Source organism: Parathielavia appendiculata (assembly GCF_033297405.1).
Source record: "Parathielavia appendiculata strain CBS 731.68 unplaced genomic scaffold N657scaffold_14, whole genome shotgun sequence".
Taxonomy (NCBI): domain Eukaryota; kingdom Fungi; phylum Ascomycota; class Sordariomycetes; order Sordariales; family Chaetomiaceae; genus Parathielavia; species Parathielavia appendiculata.
This window is the reverse complement of record NW_026944233.1, coordinates 229,752-250,479: the sequence shown is the minus strand read 5'-3', so window position 1 is coordinate 250,479 and position 20,728 is coordinate 229,752. Positions and strand designations below refer to the sequence as shown.

Here is a 20,728-nt window from a genome sequence, read left to right as displayed (position 1 = left end):
CTGGAGCTGATATTCCTGATATTGTAACCTGGCGTAAAAGCCCTAGAGCCTCCATTAGAGGTACAATATGTACCTGAGATCCGTTGGTGCAACATAAACCCCGCTAAAATGTGGCGCTTTAACGCTGACCTGCCCCCTGTTGTGCCGTAAATCAATCAGTTGCCCATTTTCCGGTTGCTGCTGCCTACGCGGGAGAGCAGGGCAGCAATGTTTACACTCTGCGCTCTCCCGATTCCGTGCCACATTCCAATAATTTCTCTCCGTTGTTGACTTCCAAGACATCAACACCAACATCATCATTGTATGCGATATTGGTTTTTCCGAACACTGCATTTCGCAAACCCCGACGTCCTCCAGAGTCGCCCAGATTCAGGTACAAAATACATTAGGTAGCGCATCCCTGGACTCCGCTTAAGGTGCATTGGTGGATCGACTCCAGCGACCTGCGTCATAAGGTTCTGGCCCCCGCTACACGCCCGCTGCCTTGGTCTTGTGGCCTCAGTTCAGCAAGGTATTCGGGAACCCAGGTCCCTGGTTCTAGCCATGAGCTCCTTTCTTACCACCGTGTGAGTCGATTCCCGTTGTCGCAAGCATACACACAATGGCAACCGAGCGATTGTATCCCTCCCCGTTCCCTAGCGCAGCCAGCGCATCGCTTTGGGTGTTGCTTGTTGGCGCCCGATCCGCCCTGGAATCGGGGTCAAGCCCAAACAGATGCGACACGAGCTGAATAAAGATTGCTAACTCGGGCGAAACAACAGCAACAACCGGACGAAGAACCAGTTCCGACCTCGAGTACCCGGCAAGGGCGGCGCTACGAGCTACCAGCTTCGCCAGTATGCGGAGGCAACACTCGGTGGCGGGAGCCTGCGGAAGGTGGTGAAGCTGCCGGAGGGCGAAGATGAGAACGAGTGGTTGGCTGTTAACAGTATGCCGAATCTTGCGACGACTGTCTGTATGAGTATCCACGCTGACAGCGGCTCCAGTGGTGGATTTCTACAATCAAATCAACCTCCTGTACGGCGCCATTACCGAATTCTGCTCTCCTCAGACATGCCCGGAGATGAAGGCGACAGATGAGTAAGGTTGGGGATCTCCCGAATTCTGGGTCATAAACTGACAGGCCAGGTTTGAATACCTGTGGCAGGATTCGGAGAATTACAAGCGGCCAACCAAGATGCCGGCGCCGGCCTACATCGAGCAGCTGATGAGCTGGGTGCAGAGCAACATCGACAACGAGGCGGTCCTCCCGAGTCGTATCGGTAAGGCTCGCTTGAATTTGTAAATAGCGCAGTTCCCTGTACTAACTAAGAGCAGGCGTTCCATTCCCCAAGTCGTTCCCAGCGCTGGTGCGCCAAATCTTCAAGCGCATGTACCGAGTCTACGCCCACATCTACTGCCACCACTACCCCGTCATTCGCGAACTCGGCCTCGAGCCGCATCTCAACACCAGCTTTAAGCAGTACGTCCTGTTCATTGACGAGCACAGCTTAGCCAGCGGCAAGGACTACTGGGGCCCTCTGGGTGATCTGGTGGACAGCATGCTGCGCAGCGACTAGGCTGCAACGTCTTCTTTTCTTTAGAGATACCGAATTGGTTGGGCTTTGTTGCATCGCGGCGTTTGGTTGGGCTTGGCCGATACAGGAATTAACGGGTGCCTGGGTTGAGGATTTAGGGGTGGCTGGCAACGCATGCGGATAATGGGAATGGAATGCGATGCGCGACCGGAGTCTCTGGGAGAGCAGGCTTTCTGTAGAGATTACTATGAACGAGATAGATGCCATTGATGGGCTGACTTTATGAGCAATGATGGGATTCAGAGCTCCAAGCCACAAGTGAAACCAACAAAGACTAACTGAGATGGGAGCATAACAAACGCTGCAGACTTCAATGTCGTTTCCAGGGGGACAGAAAGCGACATTACGGTAACTCGTATTGACTAGTACACGGTAAGTTTCGGAACCGGTCCCACCCGGACCTTCTTGATGCCTCAGGCGACAACGAGATTGCCGAGCAGCCAAACCCCGTTCCTTCGAAAACTGAACCGGAAGCTCGCTTTCACGACTTTGAGGTTAATCATCGCATCCGCCCCAGTCACCATGCTTTCGCGACAGGCACTGCTGCGTTCCGCGCGGACGGCAGCTCCCCATCGTGCCCTTATCGGCCAGATCCGCACGTTCGCCGCGCCGGCGTCGAGCGAGAAGGTGAAACCCCCGGTCGCCCTCTTCGGCCTCGACGGCACCTATGCTACAGCTCTGGTACGCCCGCCCCGGTCGCGCAATTGGCCATTTCCCAACAATGTATTTGGCGGAGGATGCAGCTCTGGTTGGAGGAAAACTGCAGGCAATCAATTGCCTCCCGGCTGCGGATTGAAATAATGGGAGGAAACAACAGATTACGAAACTAACCTGCGTCATTTTGCCTTGGCTCGCGGAATAGTACACGGCCGCCGTCAAGACGTCGTCCCTCGAGCCCACCGCCAAGGGCCTCGCTGCCCTCGGCAACCTCCTCCAGAAGGACCTGAAGCTGGTCACCATCCTCGAGGCCCCGACCCTGTCCGCCGCCGACAAGAGCGCCGTGGTGGCCGAGCTGCAGAAGAGCGCCGGCGCCTCGGGCGAGACCGTCAAGAACTTTCTCGCTACCCTTGCCGAGAACAACCGCCTCGGCCTGCTGCCTGGTGTCTGCAACAAGTTTGGCGAGCTCATGAGCGCCGCCCGCGGTGAGGTCGAGATGGTGGTTACCAGCGCTCAGGTAGGGCTCTTCTATCTGTTGGGTGGATCGGGGGAAATTGTTATCTGGGGAAATTATGATGCTGACGAGCGGGGGAACATCACAGCCTCTGGACAACAAGACCCTCTCCCGCCTGGAAGCCGCCGTCCAGAAGTCGAGCTACGTCGGTGCTGGCAAGAAGCTCAAAGTCAAGAACACTGTACGTTTCACCCCTCCTTTTCCTGAAAAAGAAAAAAAATTCCTACGGTCCGGATGCTAAGCTCACGCAGGTCAACCCCGATATTGTCGGCGGTCTCGTCGTCGAAGTCGGCGACAGGACAATCGACCTCAGCGTCTCTTCCAAGCTTGCCAAGATGAACAAGCTGCTCACCGAAACCCTGTAAATCAACTATTCTTTTGTAGCAATGGAGTTATTCTGAGCCCAAAGCTGGGCGCGAGGGATTAGGGAGACAAGACCGCAAGCAGGCTCGTCGTTTGTGTTGTGTTAGAGGGTCCCCATGTACATGAGCCGAATAGACCCGTTTCACTACAGATCATCACGTCCTCACTCGGCGTCTTATGCTACGCTGCGTCTCCGACATGTCGAGTCTCGCATATCTTTAACATTCCCACAACGCGAGTCGAGGGCAGAACAGAAATGGGAGAGCTCGCATCGTACAAATTTCTCGAGGTACGCAAGACGCAGTCGACTCAGCAACAGAGTATAAAATTCCATGTGTGATCTAATGTCAACGGCTAAGTACTCCCACCCGTAATCATCATGTTTGTATAAGCAACCTAGCTTCTCTCCGTGAACAGCATCTTTGCCGGGCCTTCTCGCCCCTTCCATGGAATCTTGCGCCTTTCTGCAACGGAACCTGATCAGTCCATAGCTGTAAACGGTTCTGGCCTCAAACTGATGCAGCGTACAGCCCATGGGATATATTCAATCGGGCGAGACAGCCGGAAAAAATACGACAGCAACATAATAGAAAGCAGAGCTAGAAAGAATGAGGAGAAAAAATACTCAGTATAGTGAGAATTGGATACTTGCGTCAGCCGCGAATCGAACGCGGGGCCCATCGATGGCAACGATGGATTTTACCACTAAACCACTGACGCTTCATTAATCAATTGCTAAGTATAGCATTACGTACCGTGAGATCATTGCGTTCGCTGACTCCACCCAACACTCACGACCAGACCCAACTCTGTACACTGAGGTGACTCACAAGGTCCAAGCGAATTTGAACAGACACAAGCTACACAGAACCGATCTGATCTATATACCTGTCTCAGCTGTCTCAGCCTGTCTATCACATCTCACCCAACCACAAACAAACCCCAGAAACCCACCGCTCTCCGCTATCGATTACCAAAACCAGCCACCACCCAAGCCCAAGTAACATCAAGGCGTCGTCTCAAGCTCATCCACCTCCTCCTCCCCATCCCCCCGCTCCATCCGCACCCTCTCCAACTGCTGGCTAATATACGAATGCAGATGCGCATCCGCCTCAGCCCTCTCCTTGGCCCGCTCGGGATCGTGCAGCAGGCTGGGGTTGACCGAGCCCCTCCTGCCACCATTGTGCGGCCTCGAGGCGCCAGGCGTCTCGTCACCGCTCTCCTCCGCCCCGGTGTCATACCCATTCACGCTGTAGTCGCTCCTCGCCGCGAGTGAGCGGCTCGTCGAACTGCGGCGGAGGCCGAGGCGGGGCGTCGTGGGGGACAGCATGTTGGGGGTTTGCGCGCCGGGCGGTTGGGCGCTGCGGTGGATGATGTCGTCGAAGTAGTGCGACATGCCAGCGCGCGGGGTGCGCGGTGTCTGCGGGAGGCGGCAGTTTACGCTAGCCCAACGATTTAGTTATGTGTTACGCAAGGCACGAGTGGCGAGGCGGAGAAGAGGGGAAAGGGGGCTTACCCAGTGTCGTGGATCATGCGGGCAATGAGGCCAGTCCAGCCACATTGGTGTGTCGCGCCGAGTCCGCGGCCCGTGTCGCCGTCAAAGAACTCGTAGAACCAGAGGTAGTCCCTCCAGTGCGGGTCAAAGTCGAGCGTGTCGTTGCCGCCGTTGATGCTGCGGCGGCCTTCGTTGTCGCGCGCAAAGAGGTGCTGGAGACGGTGTTGGATCTCCTCCGCAACATGGCCCAGGTGGATGTAGTCGCCCGAGCCCACGGGACATTCGACCTGCAGGTTCTGCCCATGGAAGAGGTAGAAGCGCTGAAGCGATTCAACGAGAAGGAAGTTGACGCACAGCCAGATCGGCCCTCGCCAGTTGCTGTTGCCGCCGAAGAGGCCGCTGTCCGAATCACCAGGAACGTAGCCAACCTTGAAGACCTGCCCGTTTACCTCCATGGAGTAGGGGTGCTCCTTGTGGTATTTAGACAAGGAGCGGATACCGTGCGGACTGAAGAACTCGTCCTCATCCAGCATGCGTTCGAGGATCTTGACGAGCCGCTCCTTGTTCACGAGGGACAGAAGAATTCTGTTACCCCTGCCGCGGGTACGGATGCTGTGCATTGTCCGCTCGGCTACATCGCAGCGGTTGTTCATGAACCACTCCACGCGCTTCTTGAAGGCGGGAAGCCTGTTGATGAGCTCCGGCTCCAGGGTGAGGGTCGCATACAGAGGAATCAGGCCAACTAGAGACCGGACGGGCAGCTGTTGGATCCAGGGACCGCCCCACGAAATGGCATCGTAGTAGAAGCCGTCCTGCTCGTTCCAGAGCGACTGCGCCTCCTTTTCGCCCATCCGGAAAGTCATGGCGTCGCTAATCAAGATGAAGTGCTCGAAGAACTTGGTCGCAATATCCTCGTAGATGCGCCGGTGCTTGGCCAGCTCCAGGGCGATGTTGAGCATGTTGAGGCAGTAGAAGGCCATCCAGCCTGTGCTGTCTGCTTGCTCCAGGGTACCGCCTGTGGGTAGCGGCTCCGAGCGGTTGAACAGGCCGATGTTGTCCAGTCCGAGGAAGCCTCCCTCAAAGACGTTCTTACCCTCGACGTCCTTCCGGTTTACCCACCATGTGAAGTTGAGGAGCAACTTCTGGAACACTCTTTCAAGGAAATCAAGATCCTGCCTTCCGTAGAGCTTACGCTCGATCTTGAAGACGCGGAATGTTGCCCAAGCATGCACTGGAGGGTTGACATCACTGAAATTCCATTCATAGCTGTTCCCCCATTAGTTGATGGCTCTCACACTCCCGTAGTGGACTACTTACGCAGGGAGCTGGCCATTCGGATGGCAGTACCACTCGCGGGTAAAGAGATCCAGCTGCTTCTTGGCGAAATCCGGGTCGATCATGGCCAGGGTGATGCAGTGAAAACTGGTGTCCCACGCGGCAAAGAAGGGATACTCCCAAGAGTCGGGCATTGACAAGATGTCGTCGCAGTGAAGGTGTCTCCACGCAGCATTGCGAATGCCTTTCCGACCGGGCGGCGGCGGCGGCTGGACCGGGTCACCGTTTGCCCACTCCTCCCAGATGAAGAGGTAATGCTGTTTGCACCACATCATGCCTGCAAAGGCTTGTCTCTGGATGTTGCGGAGGTCGTCTGCCATTGGTAGAGGACTGATGTGGTAGTAGAAGTCATCGGCCTCCTCACGCTTCTTCTCGATGATATCGTCAAACTCTTCCTCGTCGAGGTATGTCTCGGGTTTCTTCGAAAACCGGAACCGAACGACTGCTTCGGTCAGTCCCGATCACTCGCAACACTACTGGGATGGACATACCTGCGCACTCGCCGGGGTCAACACCACCCGCTTCGTTGAATGTAAACCGAGCAGCCGCCTTGGTGCCAATTTGAGCCGGGTTGACCGCACCCTTTTCTTGGTTGACAATGTGGCGGTGGAACGCGTCCTTGACGTATTGTGACTCGTTTTTGCCCCCGTACAGCATCTCAAAGTTAGTCTCGTTTTCAGTGAACAGCAGCTCAGGCTGGACATCTTCCCCGCTAGGGCCGACACCGGGAGATGGAGACAGAAGGACGTAGCGGTCTCCCAGTTGGTGATGCTTCGACTTGAGCAGGTACTCGTCGTGAACACCTATGGAAGGCCTGTTCTCGGCAGGCTCGCGGCCCCAAGACCAGGTGTTGCGGAACCACACATGGGGGATGATGTGGAGGGGCGCACGCTCGGGGCCTCTGTTCCAGGCAGTGACACGGAACAGGAGCTCGTCGGGGTCGTCATCTTCTTTGGCGGTCTCGATGAAGATATCCCAGTAGCGGTCCTCGTCGAACACGCCGGTGTCAAGAATCTGGTATTCCTTATCGTCCTTGCCTCGCTTCGCATTTTCGATGAGAAGATCCTCATAGGGGAATGCCTTTTGCGGGTATTTGTACAGATATTTCATGTACGAGTGCTGTGATGGGTCAGCTTCGGCGGTTGTTTCAACAGAGCTACAAGAATCTCTTACCGTCTGCCCAAAAACGTTAGCGAAAGGTTGGATAACTTGAAGATGAACACTAGGCTGCGCTTACCGGTGTATTGTCCAGGTGAAAATGAGCCTCCTTGATGCTCTCGCCGTGGTTCCCTTGGGGGTTGGACAAGCCGAACAGGCGCTCCTTGAGAAAGGGGCTAGCAGCATGTCAGCAGGCTGCAAGATCGATCTCCCGCTTGCTCAATTGGCCATACTCCTTCTCGTTCCAGAACGCAAAGGCAATGTTCTGGTAGCCATGGGTGTCGCAAACACCAGCGATGCCGTCTTCACCCCATCTGTATGCGCGAGACCGGGCGTGATCGTGCGGGAAATCTAGGGAAGTGGCTTGTGTGAGCGGACCGCGAAGTGCGAGGGGAGAGCCGAAGAGTGGCCAAGTTCGGCGTGCAACTTACGACTCCATGCATCGCCGTCTGCGCTGTAATCCTCTCGCACTGCATTGACCTAGTTAGACACGGCAGCCTGCGCCAAACTTTGGAAGCCAAAACCAACCAGTCGCCCATTGCCTCTCGGCGACATAAGGGCCCCATTTCTTCCAATACTTGGTGCGGTCGCGGTCCTCCTTGAGCCTCCGCTCCTCCTCGGTGAGATACTCGTGGTTATCGAAGACGACCATGTTGGACTTGCGAGGATATGAAAATATATCCGGATTGGTGCGATAGATATGCCGTATGGAAACGGAACAGTCGCAACGAACGGGGAGCTCTCCCTCTCACTTTCTCTCTCTCGGTCTGCCTGCCAACAAACTCCACAGCAAAAAAGCAGGAGGCTCAGTAAGCACCAGCTAAGATCGTCTGCCAAGTAGGAGCCAGAGAAGAGATCCAGAGGTAAAGCAAGCTCACGGCAAACAAACAATTGGGTTGTTGGCCACCAGCTTGTGAAACTCCAGCTTGGGCTAAACAAATGCTGGCACAAGAAAGGAGTGGCAGTCGAATTGGGACGTTTGTACAAGTACAATACGCGGCAGGGCCTGGCCGCTGACAGGAGATCAGACCTGCTGTGTGACGTCAAGAAACGGCGCCAAAGTTGCCCGCCAACACCAGCCCCGCCGTCGCCTAGAATCAGGGCGGCATGCTTGGCAGAGCGCCGCTTCCCTGGCGATCGATGCGCTCAGGGGGTTCAGCATTTGCCCTGCATCTCCGCTATCTATTTGATCTCATACCTCGTTGCTCCCAAGCACTTCTGACACCCTGCCGTAAGTTGTAGAGGTGGTTCATGCAGCAGCACTGCTGTCTCAATAAAGGGAGGGTAGCTTTGTGAGAGACTTCCGGCTGACTATTGGAACCTTGGAAGTTGGCGTCGCAGCCACCCCGACACCCCTCCGACCCCTGAACAACATGCTGCTGGACGCGAAGCCTTGAACATGGGATGCAGAGGCATGTTTCAAACTGAAGAGTAGCAATACCAATACAACAACAACCAAGCCCTATCGCTACCTGGTATATCAACCATTGCGCCTAACCGGTTTAAATCCTGCTCGTAAAGACCTGTGCCTCGTAGGAAGCCTTGGACAGAGAGAAAATTGGAACAGACACCCGTTCGTGGTAGCACTATAGCTTGGCTTTTGGGGGCTTCGCCGGCGCAGTGGCATCAAGATTGACCACGACCTCGCCCGTCCGCTCGCCGTTGCCAAAGAAGATTACCTGCACCGTCAGATCGTCCCTGTACCGTCTCGAGAACGGAGCGGGCAGCGTCAGCAGCGCCGAGACCTGCTCCTGGTTCTTGCCGCCAAGAGCGTTGCGCACCAGATGCGTCGCCACGTTCGGGTCCTGTACCACGAACCCGTCCGCCGAGTTCCCCCACTGCCGCACCCCGCGAAACGGCGTCTTTTGCCCACCGCTGCCACTGGCGCTGCCGTCCGCGCCCCCCGCCGTCTCGACCGGCAACCCGCCCTTGCCGCCGCGCGACCCAAAGATGCGCCCCCACACCGAGTCGTACTGCGAGCTGCTGGAGATGCCCGGCGTAATCTGCTGGCTCTCAATCCACTTGCCCACTAGGCCTATGACTTCCTCGTTGGTCAGCATCTCCCAAAGCCCATCGGTGGCCATGACGACAAAGTCGCCCTTCTCGGGCTCGATCTTGGTGGTCGTGACAACGGGTTCGGCGGTGACGTAGGGAGGCGTCTTGAGTATCGATGAGACGGAGCGAGCGAAGAAATGCTGCTTCAGCTTCTCCGAGATCTCACGGCTCCATTTGTAGCTGGCGTCTCCGAAGGCGCGCGTAGGCTCCAACCCGCCGAGGACGCGGCCGTTTCGTACGACGTATGGCTCGTTCGGGTGCTGTTTCCGTAACCGTGCCTCTTCATCGGGATTGCTGCCCGTCTGGTCGACCGAGAGCGGTATGGCTATCCACTTGCCAGACTCTGAACGGCGGCCTAGAACAGCTCGCGAATCGCCCGTGCACGCAACGCGTAGCAATTTGGACCGGCTGTCGTAGAAGGAGAGGAGGGCGCAGGATCCTGACAGGGCGGGGGCGAGCAGCTCGGCAGCGGCGATCTTATTGTTGGCCTGCATAACCTTCTGCACGCTCTGATTAACAATCTCGTCATCCAGCTTCAGGAAGCCCTTCTTTATGGCGGCGTCGACGGCCTCTTGCGATGGCGTCAGGCCGAATGTCCTGTATGTGTCGTTGAGTTCCCGGGCCACGAAAGTTACTAGAGCCTGGCGGAGTTTCGCCGAGGTCGTCCATCCTCTGTGAGCACGTGAATGTCAGCTGCGTTGCAATTCATTACATGGCTCGCTCGCCCTGTAAAGGACTTACGAGTGCCCATCAAAAACACCCCAGAACATCCAGTCGCTCGTCCCAATTGCATTGGTCTTGTCGGGTATCTCAACAATCTTCTCGGCATGGTCATCCTCAATCGGATCATTGCTCGGCAGCTGAACCAAGTCATAGCGCACGACGCCCTGGCCGCGATTGACAAAGTACGACTCCTCACTCTTGCGCAGCTTCTGCGTGGCCTGCTCAGGCGTGAGCATCTCAATCACCCTCCTCCCGTCGTCGCCCGTGGTCTTGGAGATGGGTCCCTCCCCAACAAACGTGCCGGTATGCAGCTCGTCGGCGCCAATGACCAGAACGGAGCGGGTTTGTGTTGCCGCTTCGCCTGCGGCCCTGCTCGTGCTGCTCGTCGAGTAGGCCCGCTTCACGATGCTGTCGGTGTCGTTGCCCCTGTACGAGTAATAGGCCCCGTAGCCGACCAGCGCCGAGACCAGCGCTACGGAGGCCCGGCGGAAATACATGGATGAACGGAGCGGTTCGATGGGGACCGGTGCATTCTCCCACGAACGGGGACGGTTGCTGCTGCGGGCCTGTGGGGACGTCGAGAGCAATCGGCGGGTTGACGCTGCGGTCCTCCTGGATGCGGTCGGCACCAGCAGCGGAGATACGCCCCGGCGGGAGCTATAGCGAGAACCTCGGACGGTACATTGCAGGCTGGTGCGGAAAGCTTGTAGGGCGGCGCGACGCATGGCGGATGGCAGAGATGGGTCACGTCTCCAAGTCACGATGGACGCCAGCACAAGTTGGGGTTCGGGTTTGCAAGGTCTGTTTCAGCACAACGGTGCTGTCTGATTTACGTGGACCACGGAGACTGACCTAACCCTGGGTCGGAACTGGAACAGACAGAATCGAAAGCACAACACGGCTCTCTTCAACACTTTCCTGCCTAGCAGGAGTCTCCATAAGAAGTTGAGGACAAAAATTCATATTCCTCAGGGCACATGGGGATCTTTCCATTGCAGCTTTCCTTATGATAAGTTAGTAGAGAAGTAGACCCCAGAGAAGGAAGAATCCATGACCCCCACATTCACCCCACGTTTGTGTACTGCATACAGTAACCGCAGCTCCCTTGCACTGTATTGACTTCAGCTCCCTCACATACAACTCCAAGCATGTAGCTGCAGTGACTGAAAATAATACATCCAGCTGGAGAAGCCGATTATACTTATCAAATCAAGTGTCCAATTTTCCCCAGTCGTTGGCACTCATACATATTCTTACTTGGGATTGTATGAATATTCCATCCGCGTACCTGCCACCGACGCCTCGACTCCTTTCGGAAAGCGCCATTCTGGACGCTCGCCGATCAAACAGACCGCGGATGAATCATCCTTAATAACATCAGTATCTCTAATGGAGATGAACACAAGCCAGGGCTCGGGCATCGCCCCGACCCAGCGCGGCGATAGCGACGTCGCCTTCAAGAAGTTCGACTCGTACCCCTGGGCGCGGGATCGCTCATTCCTTGTAAGTCGTACCCACCACGTATCTGGCTTCTCTCATCAACCGTAACACCCCACTCACTCACGACATTCCAGCAAGGCCTCATGGCCACCCTGGGGCCCTCGCTCCTCATTAACGCCGATGGCTTCAACCGCCAAAAGGCCCTGAGCACCACCCTGCAAGCCCGCATCTGGTGGTACAAATCGCGCTTCAACACCGACATCGACCGCGCCGCATACGAGGCATACAGCGCCTCCCATCCGCTCTCGAGCCCAGACGGCTCCATCCTCGCCAAGCTCGAGGAGATCCAGCAGCGCATGGGCGGCGCCGGCGGCGCCGGCGGCACCGGTGGTCCATCCTCCGCCAGTAGCCAGAGCCAAAACATCCCCGCGTGGCAACTCAACGCGCCCAAAGTGGACCTCAGCAAGAAAGCCGACGACGGGGCGAGCCACGCCAACACCGGCGACGGCGCGCCGTACCCCGAGAACTTCCAGGCGCTGATCGAGGCCGTGACTACGGGCAAGCCGATCCCGGGGATCAAAGAAATCCCGAATACGGTTGTGCGGCCGCCGGTGAGTATTTGTCCCCAACACGCCCACTACCTCTTCTCACGGATCAGCTGACTGATTGGTATCTTTGGATAGGGTGTCACACCCTTTGGCAAGATGAAGGCGCCTCGCAAGCCGTGGGAGAAGGAGGCTGCCCCTGACAGCTTAGCGCAAGCAGGCGTGTTTGGGAATGTGGTCGACAAGGAGTTTCCTCCATTGCCCAGCGAGAGGAGCAATTGAAACTGAAGACATCAGAGCAGCGACCAGTGCACCATGCCGTGGATCCCATGAGCATGCCTGAGATCGGATCATGGCTCACTGAGACCGCGATAACAAATATTCCCGCCTGCTGCTGGAACGGTTGGGATGCTTTGACCTGCCATCCGCATGAGAGAGCTGAGTATCAGTGAGCAGGAGAAAGAAGCAGAAGAGAAGGGAGCAGACGAGGCAGAAGAAAACAAGGGCGGAAAGACATGAGCAACAAATGCTGCTTCGGAAACAGGGTATCTAACTCATCTAGCACCCGCTCTGTCACAGCTGTTGTTGCACCAAAAGCCAGGGATTACGCCTGGACAGACAGGAACTGGGGGGCGACGTCAGGACGTGAAAGCATACAGCCATAGTTGGCTGCCAGATATGCCAGCACATAATAGATCTCAATAATACAAGAACCATCATCATCTCATTCATGGCGAGCCCTGTTGTTCAAATTGACAACTACACATACATACTATTTACTTCACTGCTTCCCTTTCGACTCCAGGTATGTACAAACACCAGCTAACAAAGGAAAGGAGGACAGACCCAGGTGGAGAGAACGAGGTGTATGATGGACAGCAACGGTTCTATTTCCTTCTCACAACAGAGAAGCATTTTTTCTACACACCGTATGCGATCTGGCCCATCGGCCTGTCCTCCTCCATTCCAGGCGCCATGAAGTTTGTCCGCGGGTCGCCGGTCTCCTTGGCCGCCGAGCAGCGCGCCATGGTTGGAGAGCTACAGTTCAGTCAGCCATCATAAGAACTACAACCCGCAAGAGAGTGAGAAGGAGAGATCATGGACTAACCTTCGCGAAATGACATCAGTAAAGTAAAAATTCTCCACCACCTTCCTCAACGGCTGCCCCGTCGCCTTGGAGCCCTTGTTCTGGTCCACCAGCTGCACCTTGCTGAGCTGCTTGAGCGCGACGGGCTCAACGACGTCGTACGCGGCCAGCGCCGGGCTGATCTCGACCATGCGGTCCCGGAGCTGCGCAACATCGTCGTAGGGCAGCGGCGCGCCGAGGAACTCGCTGACGGCGCGGATGATCTTCCAATCGGTGCGGGCGGCGCCAGGAAGGCCCGTCGCGGCGCGCGTCATCTGCACGCGGCCCTCGGTGTTGATGTACGTGCCGGCCTTCTCGGTGTAGGCGGCGCCGGGGAGGACGACGTCGGCTATCTGGGCGCCTCGGTCGCCGTGGTGACCTTGGTAGACGATGAAGGCGTCCTTGGGAATGTCGGCCTCCTCGAACTCGTCGGCGCCCAGGAGCCAGACAAACTTGGGCTTGGTCTCGGCAACGGCGGCAGACGGGGTGACGAAGCCAACCTCGTACGCGCCGGCCCGGGATGCAGCCCGCTGCAGGACGTTGTAGCCGTTCCACTCCTCGGTGAGGAAGTTGGCGGCATTCTTGTCGACAAACTGGCCGACGGTCTCGTAGAAGGCCTTGGCGTCAGCGTGCTCGGTGACACCGGAACCCACGATAATCATGGGCCGCTTGGCAGCCTGGAGCTTCTTGCCGAAGGGACCAGCCAGGGCCTCCTTGAGGGCGGCCAGGTCGGTACCGAGATGCTCGAACTCGAAAGTCGACTCCCAGGTCTGACCGACGACGCCAATCTCGAGGTCCGAACGCAGCCATTGCTTTCGAATCCGGGCGTTCAGGACAGCCGCCTCGTGTCTTGGGTTGGTGCCAATCAGGAGGATGCAGTCGGCGGACTCGATTCCCCAAATTTTGGAGTTGAAGAGGTAGCTTGACCGCACATCGATACCGTGAGCAATTGGTTGGCTGCCATTGGGCATATCGAGGGCAAGGTTGTCCGAGCCCAGCTTGTTGGCAAGATCCTTCATGGCGACCAGGGATTCGACCTCGGTGAGCTGACCGGCAATGACCTTAAACTCGTTCTCCTTTGGCGCCAGAGTCTGGTACGCGTGCGAAATCTCGGTAAGAGCCTGCTCCCATGTCGCGGGCTCAAATTTCCCTTCCCTGCGCACCAACGGGATCGTGAGCCTCTGGGTCTTGAGGCCGTCGCAGGCGAACCGGGTCTTGTCGTTGATCCATTCCTCGTTGACGTCGTCGTTGAGCCGGGGGAGAATGCGCATAACCTCGAGACCGCGAGAGTCGACACGGATATTTGAGCCGAGACCGTCCAGAACATCGATAGACTCCGTTTTCTTCAACTCCCAAGGGCGGGCGCGGAAGGCGTAGGGCTTCGACGTCAGAGCGCCAACCGGGCAGAGATCGATCACGTTGCCAGACAGCTCCGAGTCGAGGTTCTTCTCGAGGTAGGTGCCAATTTGCAGGTCGTTGCCACGGCCCGTCGAACCCAGCTCCGTGGCCCCAGCGATGTCGTTGGCGAACCGGACGCACCTCGTGCAGTGAATACACCGGTTCATGGATGTTTTGATAAGAGGTCCGATATTCTTGTCCTCCACCGCACGCTTGCCCCCAACCTCGTGAAACCGGCCACGGTCGGCACCGTACCGCATCGACTGGTCCTGGAGATCGCACTCGCCGCCCTGGTCGCAGATGGGGCAGTCGAGGGGGTGGTTCGCGAGCAGGAATTCCATCACGCCTTCGCGGGCCTTGTGTGTCAGGGGAGAGTTGGTCTTAACGACCATGCCGGCCTGTACGGGCCATGCGCACGACGCAACGGGCTTGGGTGACCGTTCGACTTCGACCAAGCACATACGGCAGTTGCCGGCAATCATGAGTTTCCTGGCGAGGCATTTCGTTAGTTGGGTGGGCGCGGGCAACGAGCATCGGCGTCGGCGCGGTGGACGTACTCATGGTAGCAGTATCTGTGAACCGTCAGCAAACACATCTTCAGCAGGGGTTCCCGTAGGTAGCGCGGACCTTGGAATCGTGATGCCGGCCTTCTCGCAAGCTTGGATCAGGGCGGACCCGGCTGCATCGCGATCAGCAAACCCAGACAACCAAATCGGCATCGCAGCATGTCCTCACCCTCAATCGAAACCTTCTTCCCATCTAGCAGCAGTCAGTACCTCGTCGTATGTCAATTGGCAGCGGCGGGCAGGCGGGGGGGAGCGCACCGATTGTGAGCTCAACCTCAGCAGATCTCTGAGCTGTCGCCGTAAAGGCCCGACATGCTGCGCTGGCCGGGTGCTTGCCAGTCCGCCAAGCCGAGCGAGCCAATGTCTGCCTCAACATGGTGCCGTCTCGACGGAGGATATGGAGCGAAGAAATACGTCTTGGAGATGGCGAGGCGGGTATCTCCAGCGGTGGTGCCGCAAGTCGTGAGCTTGTTCGTCCAAGCAACGAGACGTTTCCTGCTGCGGTTCCCGATTCGAGGGACCCGCTTCCAGGTTAACCTACCAATCACAGTCGGCGAATTGTAAGCTCCGTCACTTTTCATGTCTCCCCACATTTCGCCGCTCTGAGATTTGAACTTTTTTTCTCTCCATTGTACTTTTTTGGGCACTTATTGTAGGAGCATTTGTCGGCGATCTGGCACTCCGGTGCTGCATCGCGATTCTACCGAGTCCTCCTCTATCATGTGCTCTAGATTGATATTTCGGCTCCGATTATGGAAGCATGTGAGAGCTTACGATTCGATGAGCAACGCCTCTTACCGCCGGTTGCCACATTCCTCGACTCCAAATGACTGGGAGTCTGTTCCTGCTGAGACTTGTTGGGGGAACCCCATTGTCATGACGGGAATTGTGCCCTAGAAGCTCCTGAACCCCGATCTCTCTTCTGGTCGTTTCCCAGCTTCCTCGATCCTCGCCGTTTCCCGCTCCAGAAGCCCAAGGTAATGATTCTTGATGTCCGCCATGAATCCCTCGAACGATTCCAAATCACTTAGTCCGCGTTCGACAACTCTGAGAATATCTACCACGGTCCTGTCCCGAAGCGACAGATTGGCAGGCTCTGCGGCGGGCGGATACGTCTGGAGGTTGTAGTTCTTGCCGGGCTCGGCCGGTGTCTCCATGTTGGCGATGATCTGCTCCAGCTCGCTCGGTGGCACTCCCGGCCTGATCCGGGGCGGCCCTTGGGCCTGCTCCAACTTGGCTGCCTCGAGCATGATGCGCTTCTTCTCGCGCTCATACATGCACATAAGGTTTTCCTTGACGCCTTCTCGCTGGTAGTCGATGGTCTCAAGGATCCTCTTGAGGCGCTCGATCCGGTTTTGGGGCGGCTCCGAGTTGAGAATATCATCTCGGATGGGTACGAAGATGGCCGGCGCGTCGTTGGTTAGCGGGGGGATCGTCTCTGATGCATTTGGGTCCATGTTTGTGTTGGGGGCTTGTGCCGGTTGTGCCATGGCACTGTCCTATGTGGCTGCTGATTGAAGAGGTGGCCTGAAGTGTGGGCGGGTGAGAAGAGCCTCCACATCAGTTGAAGCCTTGCCGAATCGTCTTGACAACCGCTCCTGGAGAGACCTACTGTATATGGGGCCCTTTCCAATTGACCCAATTGACGAACAAAAACCATTCCCTCCTTTGGGGCGGCCGAAGTTGAGGAAATAAGCTTGGAAGTGTGCAATGGTTGCCTGTAAATCGGTTGATGGCTCTTGATCGCACTTCAAGGAATACCCAGGGTAGAAGCTGAAGATCAGTTATTGTAATAACAGAATATTACGCTTGTCCCTGGTATTTCATTGTAACTGGCAATGCATTTGCTGTGTTTTGCTGCGTTACTTTGGTCTTTGGTTTCGCGCCTGCTGCTCCTCCGAGTTTTTATCCTTCTTCCTTCTTCATGTCGCTCCTCTCTACCTAATATCTTCGCCGGAGTAGGGGCCATGGCGTCCTCTCGTTTCTCTTCAAATCCTCATTCGCCCGATCTAAGCAGTCACCGACTGTCTTGCTCTCTAGAGCAGCTCTTGAGAAAGACAGGTCTGGATTTGGGCTCGACTACCCCAGCTGTTCCGGACTGTATACAATGTCAGCCATGTCATTCCTACTCAGGTCATTCTTGATGTAATCCTGGCAAAATGCTTGTCTCTGGGGTGGAAAAAGTGACAAGGTAAGGGCTCTAGGCAGTAGACTCTGGGTAGGGAAGTGTAAGTTACTTCAAGACTTGACATACAATTGGAATCGGAACTCGACAAAGATGGCAGTCTAAATGCCAAGGTCGGGTACAGTAACTTGCGCAAACTCTCCAGGCCGAACACATCGACATTCTCAGGTTGGAAGGCAGCAGGCTTCGTCGGGTCAGCCCTGATCATTCCGTGTTTGGACCGAATGAAGGCACACTGGGCGAGCTGGCGATTCTCGTGCCACTCTTGGTCCTTCTCTCTCAGGCCAAATGTACAAGACCACGGTCCATCTGTCGGCAGACAGGTCGCGCAACCTTGAACCTCGGAGGGAGTCCCAGGTAGCAAGGGAGAAACACTCGGCCGGTGGTGCGGTGATTTCTAGGGCAGAGTCACCGACGATAGTAGGGGCCGCACGTGCGAAGAGGGTAGCCATAGTACTGCATGAGAAAGGTTCCTCGAATTCACGTGCTATGGCATGCGCAAAGAAGTTGATCAAACCGCTGACAGCGCAGATGGGGTTCAAAAAGCCATCGCCTAAGAAGAAGCAGTCTACCCCAGGCGGTTGATGCCAAGAATATCCCGGGTGTTCTCCGTCAGAGTCGAAGATCATGACAAGTTGAAGAACTGGGTACTGCGTTGGCAGTTGGTAAAAAGGCGTATCATCTGGTAGCCAGCGTTCAAGTCGAAGGGCGCAAGGCAAGCCACCGCACAGAAACACCTTGCCTCTCGGGCGTCGTGGATTAGCCATGGGCGCAGTATAGAACTCCCTAATTGGACCGTCACCTGTCCGGCCAGGGAGCTCAGTAAGGTACAGATAGTGTAGGTTTGGCAGAGTGCAGATGGCTTGCGCCAACTCTGAGGCGACGGTGCTGCTCCAGTCCACGCAGAGACTCAATCTGTGCGCGGATAAAGTTCAGAGCCCTTGAGTGCATCTGCGATAGTCTGAGGTGCTAAAGCGTGGAAGGAGTCCAGTCCAAGAAGACGTCGCCCGCATAAGCCACCCTCAACAGTGTTGGTGTTGTGGGGGCTTCGAGTAAATCGTTCATGACCTCCAGTGCAATCAAGTGACGTTTCAACGATGGCTTGGAGGTTGGAATCTGCATCAGTGTGCTCAACAGGCCTTCGTCCACATCGGCGGATGACAGCATGGTTTGCAACAACATAGTCATGGTCTGGTCCCAGAGTGATGCTGGCCCGCGGTGATTGCTTTGAAAGTAACCGGGCTGTCGCGTCACCGAAGAGATTTTGGGGCCAGTTGCGAGCCATGGCCAAACATTTAAAGGTACTCACTGTTAGCACCGCGGACGGCGGCCTGAGGTAAGGTAAGTATCAAGAAACACCTGCCTACTATAGCCCATAACCGATCAAAGAAAGCTTGTGAAGCTCCTCAACCAGGTCTCACGCTTTTGTAGCTTTCTCAGGGTGATGTTGGGTCAGGGCTGAGGTCGTTATCAGCCGGCCTGAAGCACTGGAGGAATGTCTGGAGATATTGCGTGCCAGACCACGGTTGATTTCGCAAAGGAACCGTGGCTTCTTGCTCGTGGTATTGGGATACCATGAAACAATAACGCACATGGTCAAGCTCAGTTATGTCGACAAAGATATGGGCCAGGCCGTGCAAAGTCCGTCAAGGTTTTCTCGGATCTGGTTCATTCTGTCTCAACTCAGCCTGTTTCCCATGCGGTGTACTTGCCCCCAATACGAGATAAGTGCTGATGAACGGAAAGCGAACAGGTTCAGCGATGACCGTAGGCCAATAATCGCTCACGTTGCGCCTGATGCATACTGCTGACCACTACAGAGGTGGGCGTGGGTATAGCTTCTTTTCAGGAGCCTCTGGGCTCGCATGGTATTTGTACCAGTCGGCAGCCAGACGAAGTTCGGCTCCAAGAGGGAGCCGGTTGATGGATCAGCAAAGTTGTTGGTCAAACGGAGACAGGCCTCAAGCGCCTGGCCGCCGCATTCCCAGGTGTCCGCGATGGCCAAGGACCGATAGGAATTGCCAGTGCAATTGATCACCCAAACCGTGCTGCGATCCATTTGTTGGACGCGAGAAAACCGGGTATGCTTGGATGCGACCAATGACCTCGACATCCGTGATGGACTTCGGCGAGGCAGTACGGCTGGTGTAGGAAACGATGCGATGAGACCCTGGTGGCTTCCCGGATGTACGGATAGATGATGCTTGCCTTTATGTCGAGGTTGGAACTTCGAGTGAGGCTGGGTTAGGTACAGTACTACCTTGATGGGCGGAATGGGCACTTGGAAAAAGCATCGGTACGGAGTACTAATGCATTACGGGGTAATTGGTAGCAGCCAACCCCAGCTCGCCCCATCACCCAATGCCGTCCAAGATTAACTTACTTCCATCTATCTCCCCGTCAGCCTGATCGTAAGTTCTAACTCTCCTTCATCATTTGTGGCGCTGGTAACCCATCGCTGTAGCGAGCAGATTCGAGGTCCGCTCCTAATACACGCCATCCTCAAAGTCGAGGACAATGGGCTTCTCGAGCACATCCCCGGTGCTCTTGACAAACGCCTGATGAGCTGGATCTTCCTTGACATAATAGTCCCTGTCTTCAGCCGACAAAAACTCGACGACGAAGCCATGTGTCATGCCATTCTAGCTTCTTGTCAGCCTATGCAATGTACAGCGTAGAGCTGCTGCTGTGATGGTGAGGACTTACCTGCAGACCCTCCGGCGAGTTGTCCTTCCCTGCTTTCAGAGACTTGATGTACGGAGCTTTGCTTGTTGGGTGGATGCAGCTATCTTTGAGCGCCAGGAAACGGGCGCAGACCTGGGATAAGCAGAACGCACAGGTCAGTATCTCTTGCCCCGAAGCAGTGACTATCGGAGATAGCGGGTACGCACCACCTTGACTTCTTCTGCGTTGGCGTCGGCCTTGAACTGGAAGAGGACAATGTGGAAGATAGCCATGGTGTCAGGAAATGGAAGGACGGATAGTATCTGGCAAAACGCTAATTCGAAAGAAGCTGGAGTGGAAGATGGACAGGAGAATGCAGTGTACATTGGAGAGTACCTTAGGGTACCTTAGTAATTGCTCGTTAATTGCCGACTGCAGGCTTATTTTGCTGCAAGTTGGCGGCACTGTCCTCAGTCCCTGTATCATCAAGCACCAGGATATGGGTACTGTGTATATGGGTAAACTCAGCTACATGCCAGTTCAGGGCATCCAGCCGTTTCGTTACTTGAATTCTGGTTATGAAAAGACGTCCAGTCCCATAGAAGCCCGGTAGTCTGAACCGATACCTGTCGTCTATCGTTTGATCCATTGCATTGACAAGAGAGTCATCGTGGAAAGTGAGAAAGAGCTTGAGATCATCTCTGGTTAAAACGTCGTCAATCTGCCTCAATACAGGCGGAGACGATTTCTTAGTGGGCCTGGCAAAGTTCACCCCCTGGCCGGAGCCATGGGCATCGTGATTGCAACAAGCTCATCCGTGAAGAAAGGCATTGTCGGTGTTGGTGGCATCGCACGAGACACTCTCTTCAACAGGACCAGCGAGACCGTGACAAGATTTGCTGTAACCCTTGGCACGAGGGAGGAGCA

At 55.9% G+C, this 20,728-nt stretch overlaps 9 protein-coding genes and 1 non-coding gene across 10 annotated transcripts; 3 read left to right on the top strand and 7 right to left on the bottom strand.

The window, feature by feature from the left end:
* Window positions 1-420: 420 nt before the first annotated feature.
* Window positions 421-1,745, top strand: N657DRAFT_648626 (Mob1/phocein). Its single transcript, XM_062793555.1, has 5 exons — window positions 421-566; window positions 762-928; window positions 987-1,080; window positions 1,129-1,262; window positions 1,318-1,745. Exons 1-5 carry the CDS (start codon window positions 544-546, stop codon window positions 1,557-1,559), a joined length of 660 nt encoding a protein of 219 aa, XP_062644601.1. The 5' UTR covers window positions 421-543; the 3' UTR covers window positions 1,560-1,745.
* Window positions 1,746-2,068: 323 nt separating this feature from the next.
* N657DRAFT_648624 (mitochondrial ATP synthase subunit 5-like protein) lies at window positions 2,069-3,435 on the top strand. The gene is made up of 4 exons (XM_062793554.1): window positions 2,069-2,258; window positions 2,440-2,751; window positions 2,837-2,929; window positions 3,000-3,435. The coding sequence occupies exons 1-4, from the start codon at window positions 2,100-2,102 to the stop codon at window positions 3,111-3,113; spliced, it is 678 nt and encodes a 225-aa protein (XP_062644600.1). The 5' UTR covers window positions 2,069-2,099; the 3' UTR covers window positions 3,114-3,435.
* Window positions 3,436-3,760: 325 nt separating this feature from the next.
* N657DRAFT_t125 lies at window positions 3,761-3,831 on the bottom strand. Its single transcript has one exon. It is a non-coding gene; the product is annotated as a tRNA-Gly (tRNA).
* Window positions 3,832-3,985: 154 nt separating this feature from the next.
* Window positions 3,986-8,004, bottom strand: N657DRAFT_648622 (uncharacterized protein). Its single transcript, XM_062793553.1, has 9 exons — window positions 7,628-8,004; window positions 7,531-7,569; window positions 7,333-7,450; window positions 7,179-7,275; window positions 7,141-7,142; window positions 6,433-7,061; window positions 5,924-6,383; window positions 4,628-5,872; window positions 3,986-4,553 (listed from the first exon to the last, which is right to left on the bottom strand). Exons 1-9 carry the CDS (start codon window positions 7,749-7,751, stop codon window positions 4,118-4,120), a joined length of 3,150 nt encoding a protein of 1,049 aa, XP_062644599.1. The 5' UTR covers window positions 7,752-8,004; the 3' UTR covers window positions 3,986-4,117.
* Window positions 8,005-8,322: 318 nt separating this feature from the next.
* On the bottom strand, window positions 8,323-10,871 carry N657DRAFT_673936 (protein serine/threonine phosphatase 2C). Its single transcript, XM_062795713.1, has 2 exons — window positions 9,896-10,871; window positions 8,323-9,826 (listed from the first exon to the last, which is right to left on the bottom strand). Exons 1-2 carry the CDS (start codon window positions 10,600-10,602, stop codon window positions 8,686-8,688), a joined length of 1,848 nt encoding a protein of 615 aa, XP_062644598.1. The 5' UTR covers window positions 10,603-10,871; the 3' UTR covers window positions 8,323-8,685.
* A 143-nt stretch (window positions 10,872-11,014) lies between these two features.
* N657DRAFT_648620 (uncharacterized protein) lies at window positions 11,015-12,589 on the top strand. Its single transcript, XM_062793552.1, has 3 exons — window positions 11,015-11,380; window positions 11,452-11,928; window positions 12,001-12,589. Exons 1-3 carry the CDS (start codon window positions 11,267-11,269, stop codon window positions 12,142-12,144), a joined length of 735 nt encoding a protein of 244 aa, XP_062644597.1. The 5' UTR covers window positions 11,015-11,266; the 3' UTR covers window positions 12,145-12,589.
* Window positions 12,570-15,400, bottom strand: N657DRAFT_624432 (NADH-quinone oxidoreductase). The gene is made up of 6 exons (XM_062790714.1): window positions 15,211-15,400; window positions 15,122-15,145; window positions 15,014-15,065; window positions 14,944-14,958; window positions 12,971-14,875; window positions 12,570-12,900 (listed from the first exon to the last, which is right to left on the bottom strand). The coding sequence occupies exons 1-6, from the start codon at window positions 15,326-15,328 to the stop codon at window positions 12,783-12,785; spliced, it is 2,232 nt and encodes a 743-aa protein (XP_062644596.1). The 5' UTR covers window positions 15,329-15,400; the 3' UTR covers window positions 12,570-12,782.
* A 180-nt stretch (window positions 15,401-15,580) lies between these two features.
* N657DRAFT_648618 (uncharacterized protein) lies at window positions 15,581-16,535 on the bottom strand. Its single transcript, XM_062793551.1, has one exon. The coding sequence runs from the start codon at window positions 16,440-16,442 to the stop codon at window positions 15,846-15,848; it is 597 nt and encodes a 198-aa protein (XP_062644595.1). The 5' UTR covers window positions 16,443-16,535; the 3' UTR covers window positions 15,581-15,845.
* A 2,290-nt stretch (window positions 16,536-18,825) lies between these two features.
* Window positions 18,826-19,660, bottom strand: N657DRAFT_143027 (uncharacterized protein). Its single transcript, XM_062785937.1, has 2 exons — window positions 19,521-19,660; window positions 18,826-19,364 (listed from the first exon to the last, which is right to left on the bottom strand). Exons 1-2 carry the CDS (start codon window positions 19,524-19,526, stop codon window positions 18,921-18,923), a joined length of 450 nt encoding a protein of 149 aa, XP_062644594.1. The 5' UTR covers window positions 19,527-19,660; the 3' UTR covers window positions 18,826-18,920.
* N657DRAFT_579075 (dabb-domain-containing protein) lies at window positions 19,624-20,094 on the bottom strand (the record flags this gene model as incomplete). Its single annotated transcript, XM_062789360.1, has 3 exons — window positions 19,624-19,779; window positions 19,844-19,954; window positions 20,029-20,094. 3 exons carry the CDS (start codon window positions 20,092-20,094, stop codon window positions 19,624-19,626), a joined length of 333 nt encoding a protein of 110 aa, XP_062644593.1.
* Between the last annotated feature and the right edge of the window lie 634 nt (window positions 20,095-20,728).

Excerpts from the sequence above, each read along its gene's own strand:
- N657DRAFT_648626 (XM_062793555.1), top strand. The coding sequence starts at position 544 with ATGAGCTCCTTTCTTACCACCGT. Across the intron at positions 567-761 it reads AGCTCCTTTCTTACCACCGT|CAACAACCGGACGAAGAACC; the intron begins GTGAGTCGATTC and ends GCGAAACAACAG. Across the intron at positions 1,263-1,317 it reads GGTCCTCCCGAGTCGTATCG|GCGTTCCATTCCCCAAGTCG; the intron begins GTAAGGCTCGCT and ends AACTAAGAGCAG.
- N657DRAFT_648624 (XM_062793554.1), top strand. The coding sequence starts at position 2,100 with ATGCTTTCGCGACAGGCACTGCTGCGTTCCGCGCGGACGGCAGCTCCC. Across the intron at positions 2,752-2,836 it reads TGGTGGTTACCAGCGCTCAG|CCTCTGGACAACAAGACCCT; the intron begins GTAGGGCTCTTC and ends GGAACATCACAG. Across the intron at positions 2,930-2,999 it reads AGCTCAAAGTCAAGAACACT|GTCAACCCCGATATTGTCGG; the intron begins GTACGTTTCACC and ends AAGCTCACGCAG.
- N657DRAFT_648622 (XM_062793553.1), bottom strand. The coding sequence starts at position 7,751 with ATGGTCGTCTTCGATAACCACGAGTATCTCACCGAGGAGGAGCGGAGG. Across the intron at positions 7,570-7,627 it reads CGAGAGGCAATGGGCGACTG|TGCGAGAGGATTACAGCGCA; the intron begins GTTGGTTTTGGC and ends AGGTCAATGCAG. Across the intron at positions 4,554-4,627 it reads CGCATGATCCACGACACTGG|CGTAAACTGCCGCCTCCCGC; the intron begins GTAAGCCCCCTT and ends TCGTTGGGCTAG.
- N657DRAFT_673936 (XM_062795713.1), bottom strand. The coding sequence starts at position 10,602 with ATGCGTCGCGCCGCCCTACAAGCTTTCCGCACCAGCCTGCAATGTACC. Across the intron at positions 9,827-9,895 it reads GGTGTTTTTGATGGGCACTC|AGGATGGACGACCTCGGCGA; the intron begins GTAAGTCCTTTA and ends ACGTGCTCACAG.
- N657DRAFT_648620 (XM_062793552.1), top strand. The coding sequence starts at position 11,267 with ATGGAGATGAACACAAGCCAGGGCTCGGGCATCGCCCCGACCCAGCGC. Across the intron at positions 11,381-11,451 it reads CGCGGGATCGCTCATTCCTT|CAAGGCCTCATGGCCACCCT; the intron begins GTAAGTCGTACC and ends ACGACATTCCAG. Across the intron at positions 11,929-12,000 it reads ATACGGTTGTGCGGCCGCCG|GGTGTCACACCCTTTGGCAA; the intron begins GTGAGTATTTGT and ends ATCTTTGGATAG.
- N657DRAFT_624432 (XM_062790714.1), bottom strand. The coding sequence starts at position 15,328 with ATGTTGAGGCAGACATTGGCTCGCTCGGCTTGGCGGACTGGCAAGCAC. Across the intron at positions 15,146-15,210 it reads TGAGGTTGAGCTCACAATCG|ATGGGAAGAAGGTTTCGATT; the intron begins GTGCGCTCCCCC and ends GACTGCTGCTAG. Across the intron at positions 15,066-15,121 it reads GAAGAAGGTTTCGATTGAGG|CCGGGTCCGCCCTGATCCAA; the intron begins GTGAGGACATGC and ends ATCGCGATGCAG.
- N657DRAFT_648618 (XM_062793551.1), bottom strand. The coding sequence starts at position 16,442 with ATGGCACAACCGGCACAAGCCCCCAACACAAACATGGACCCAAATGCA.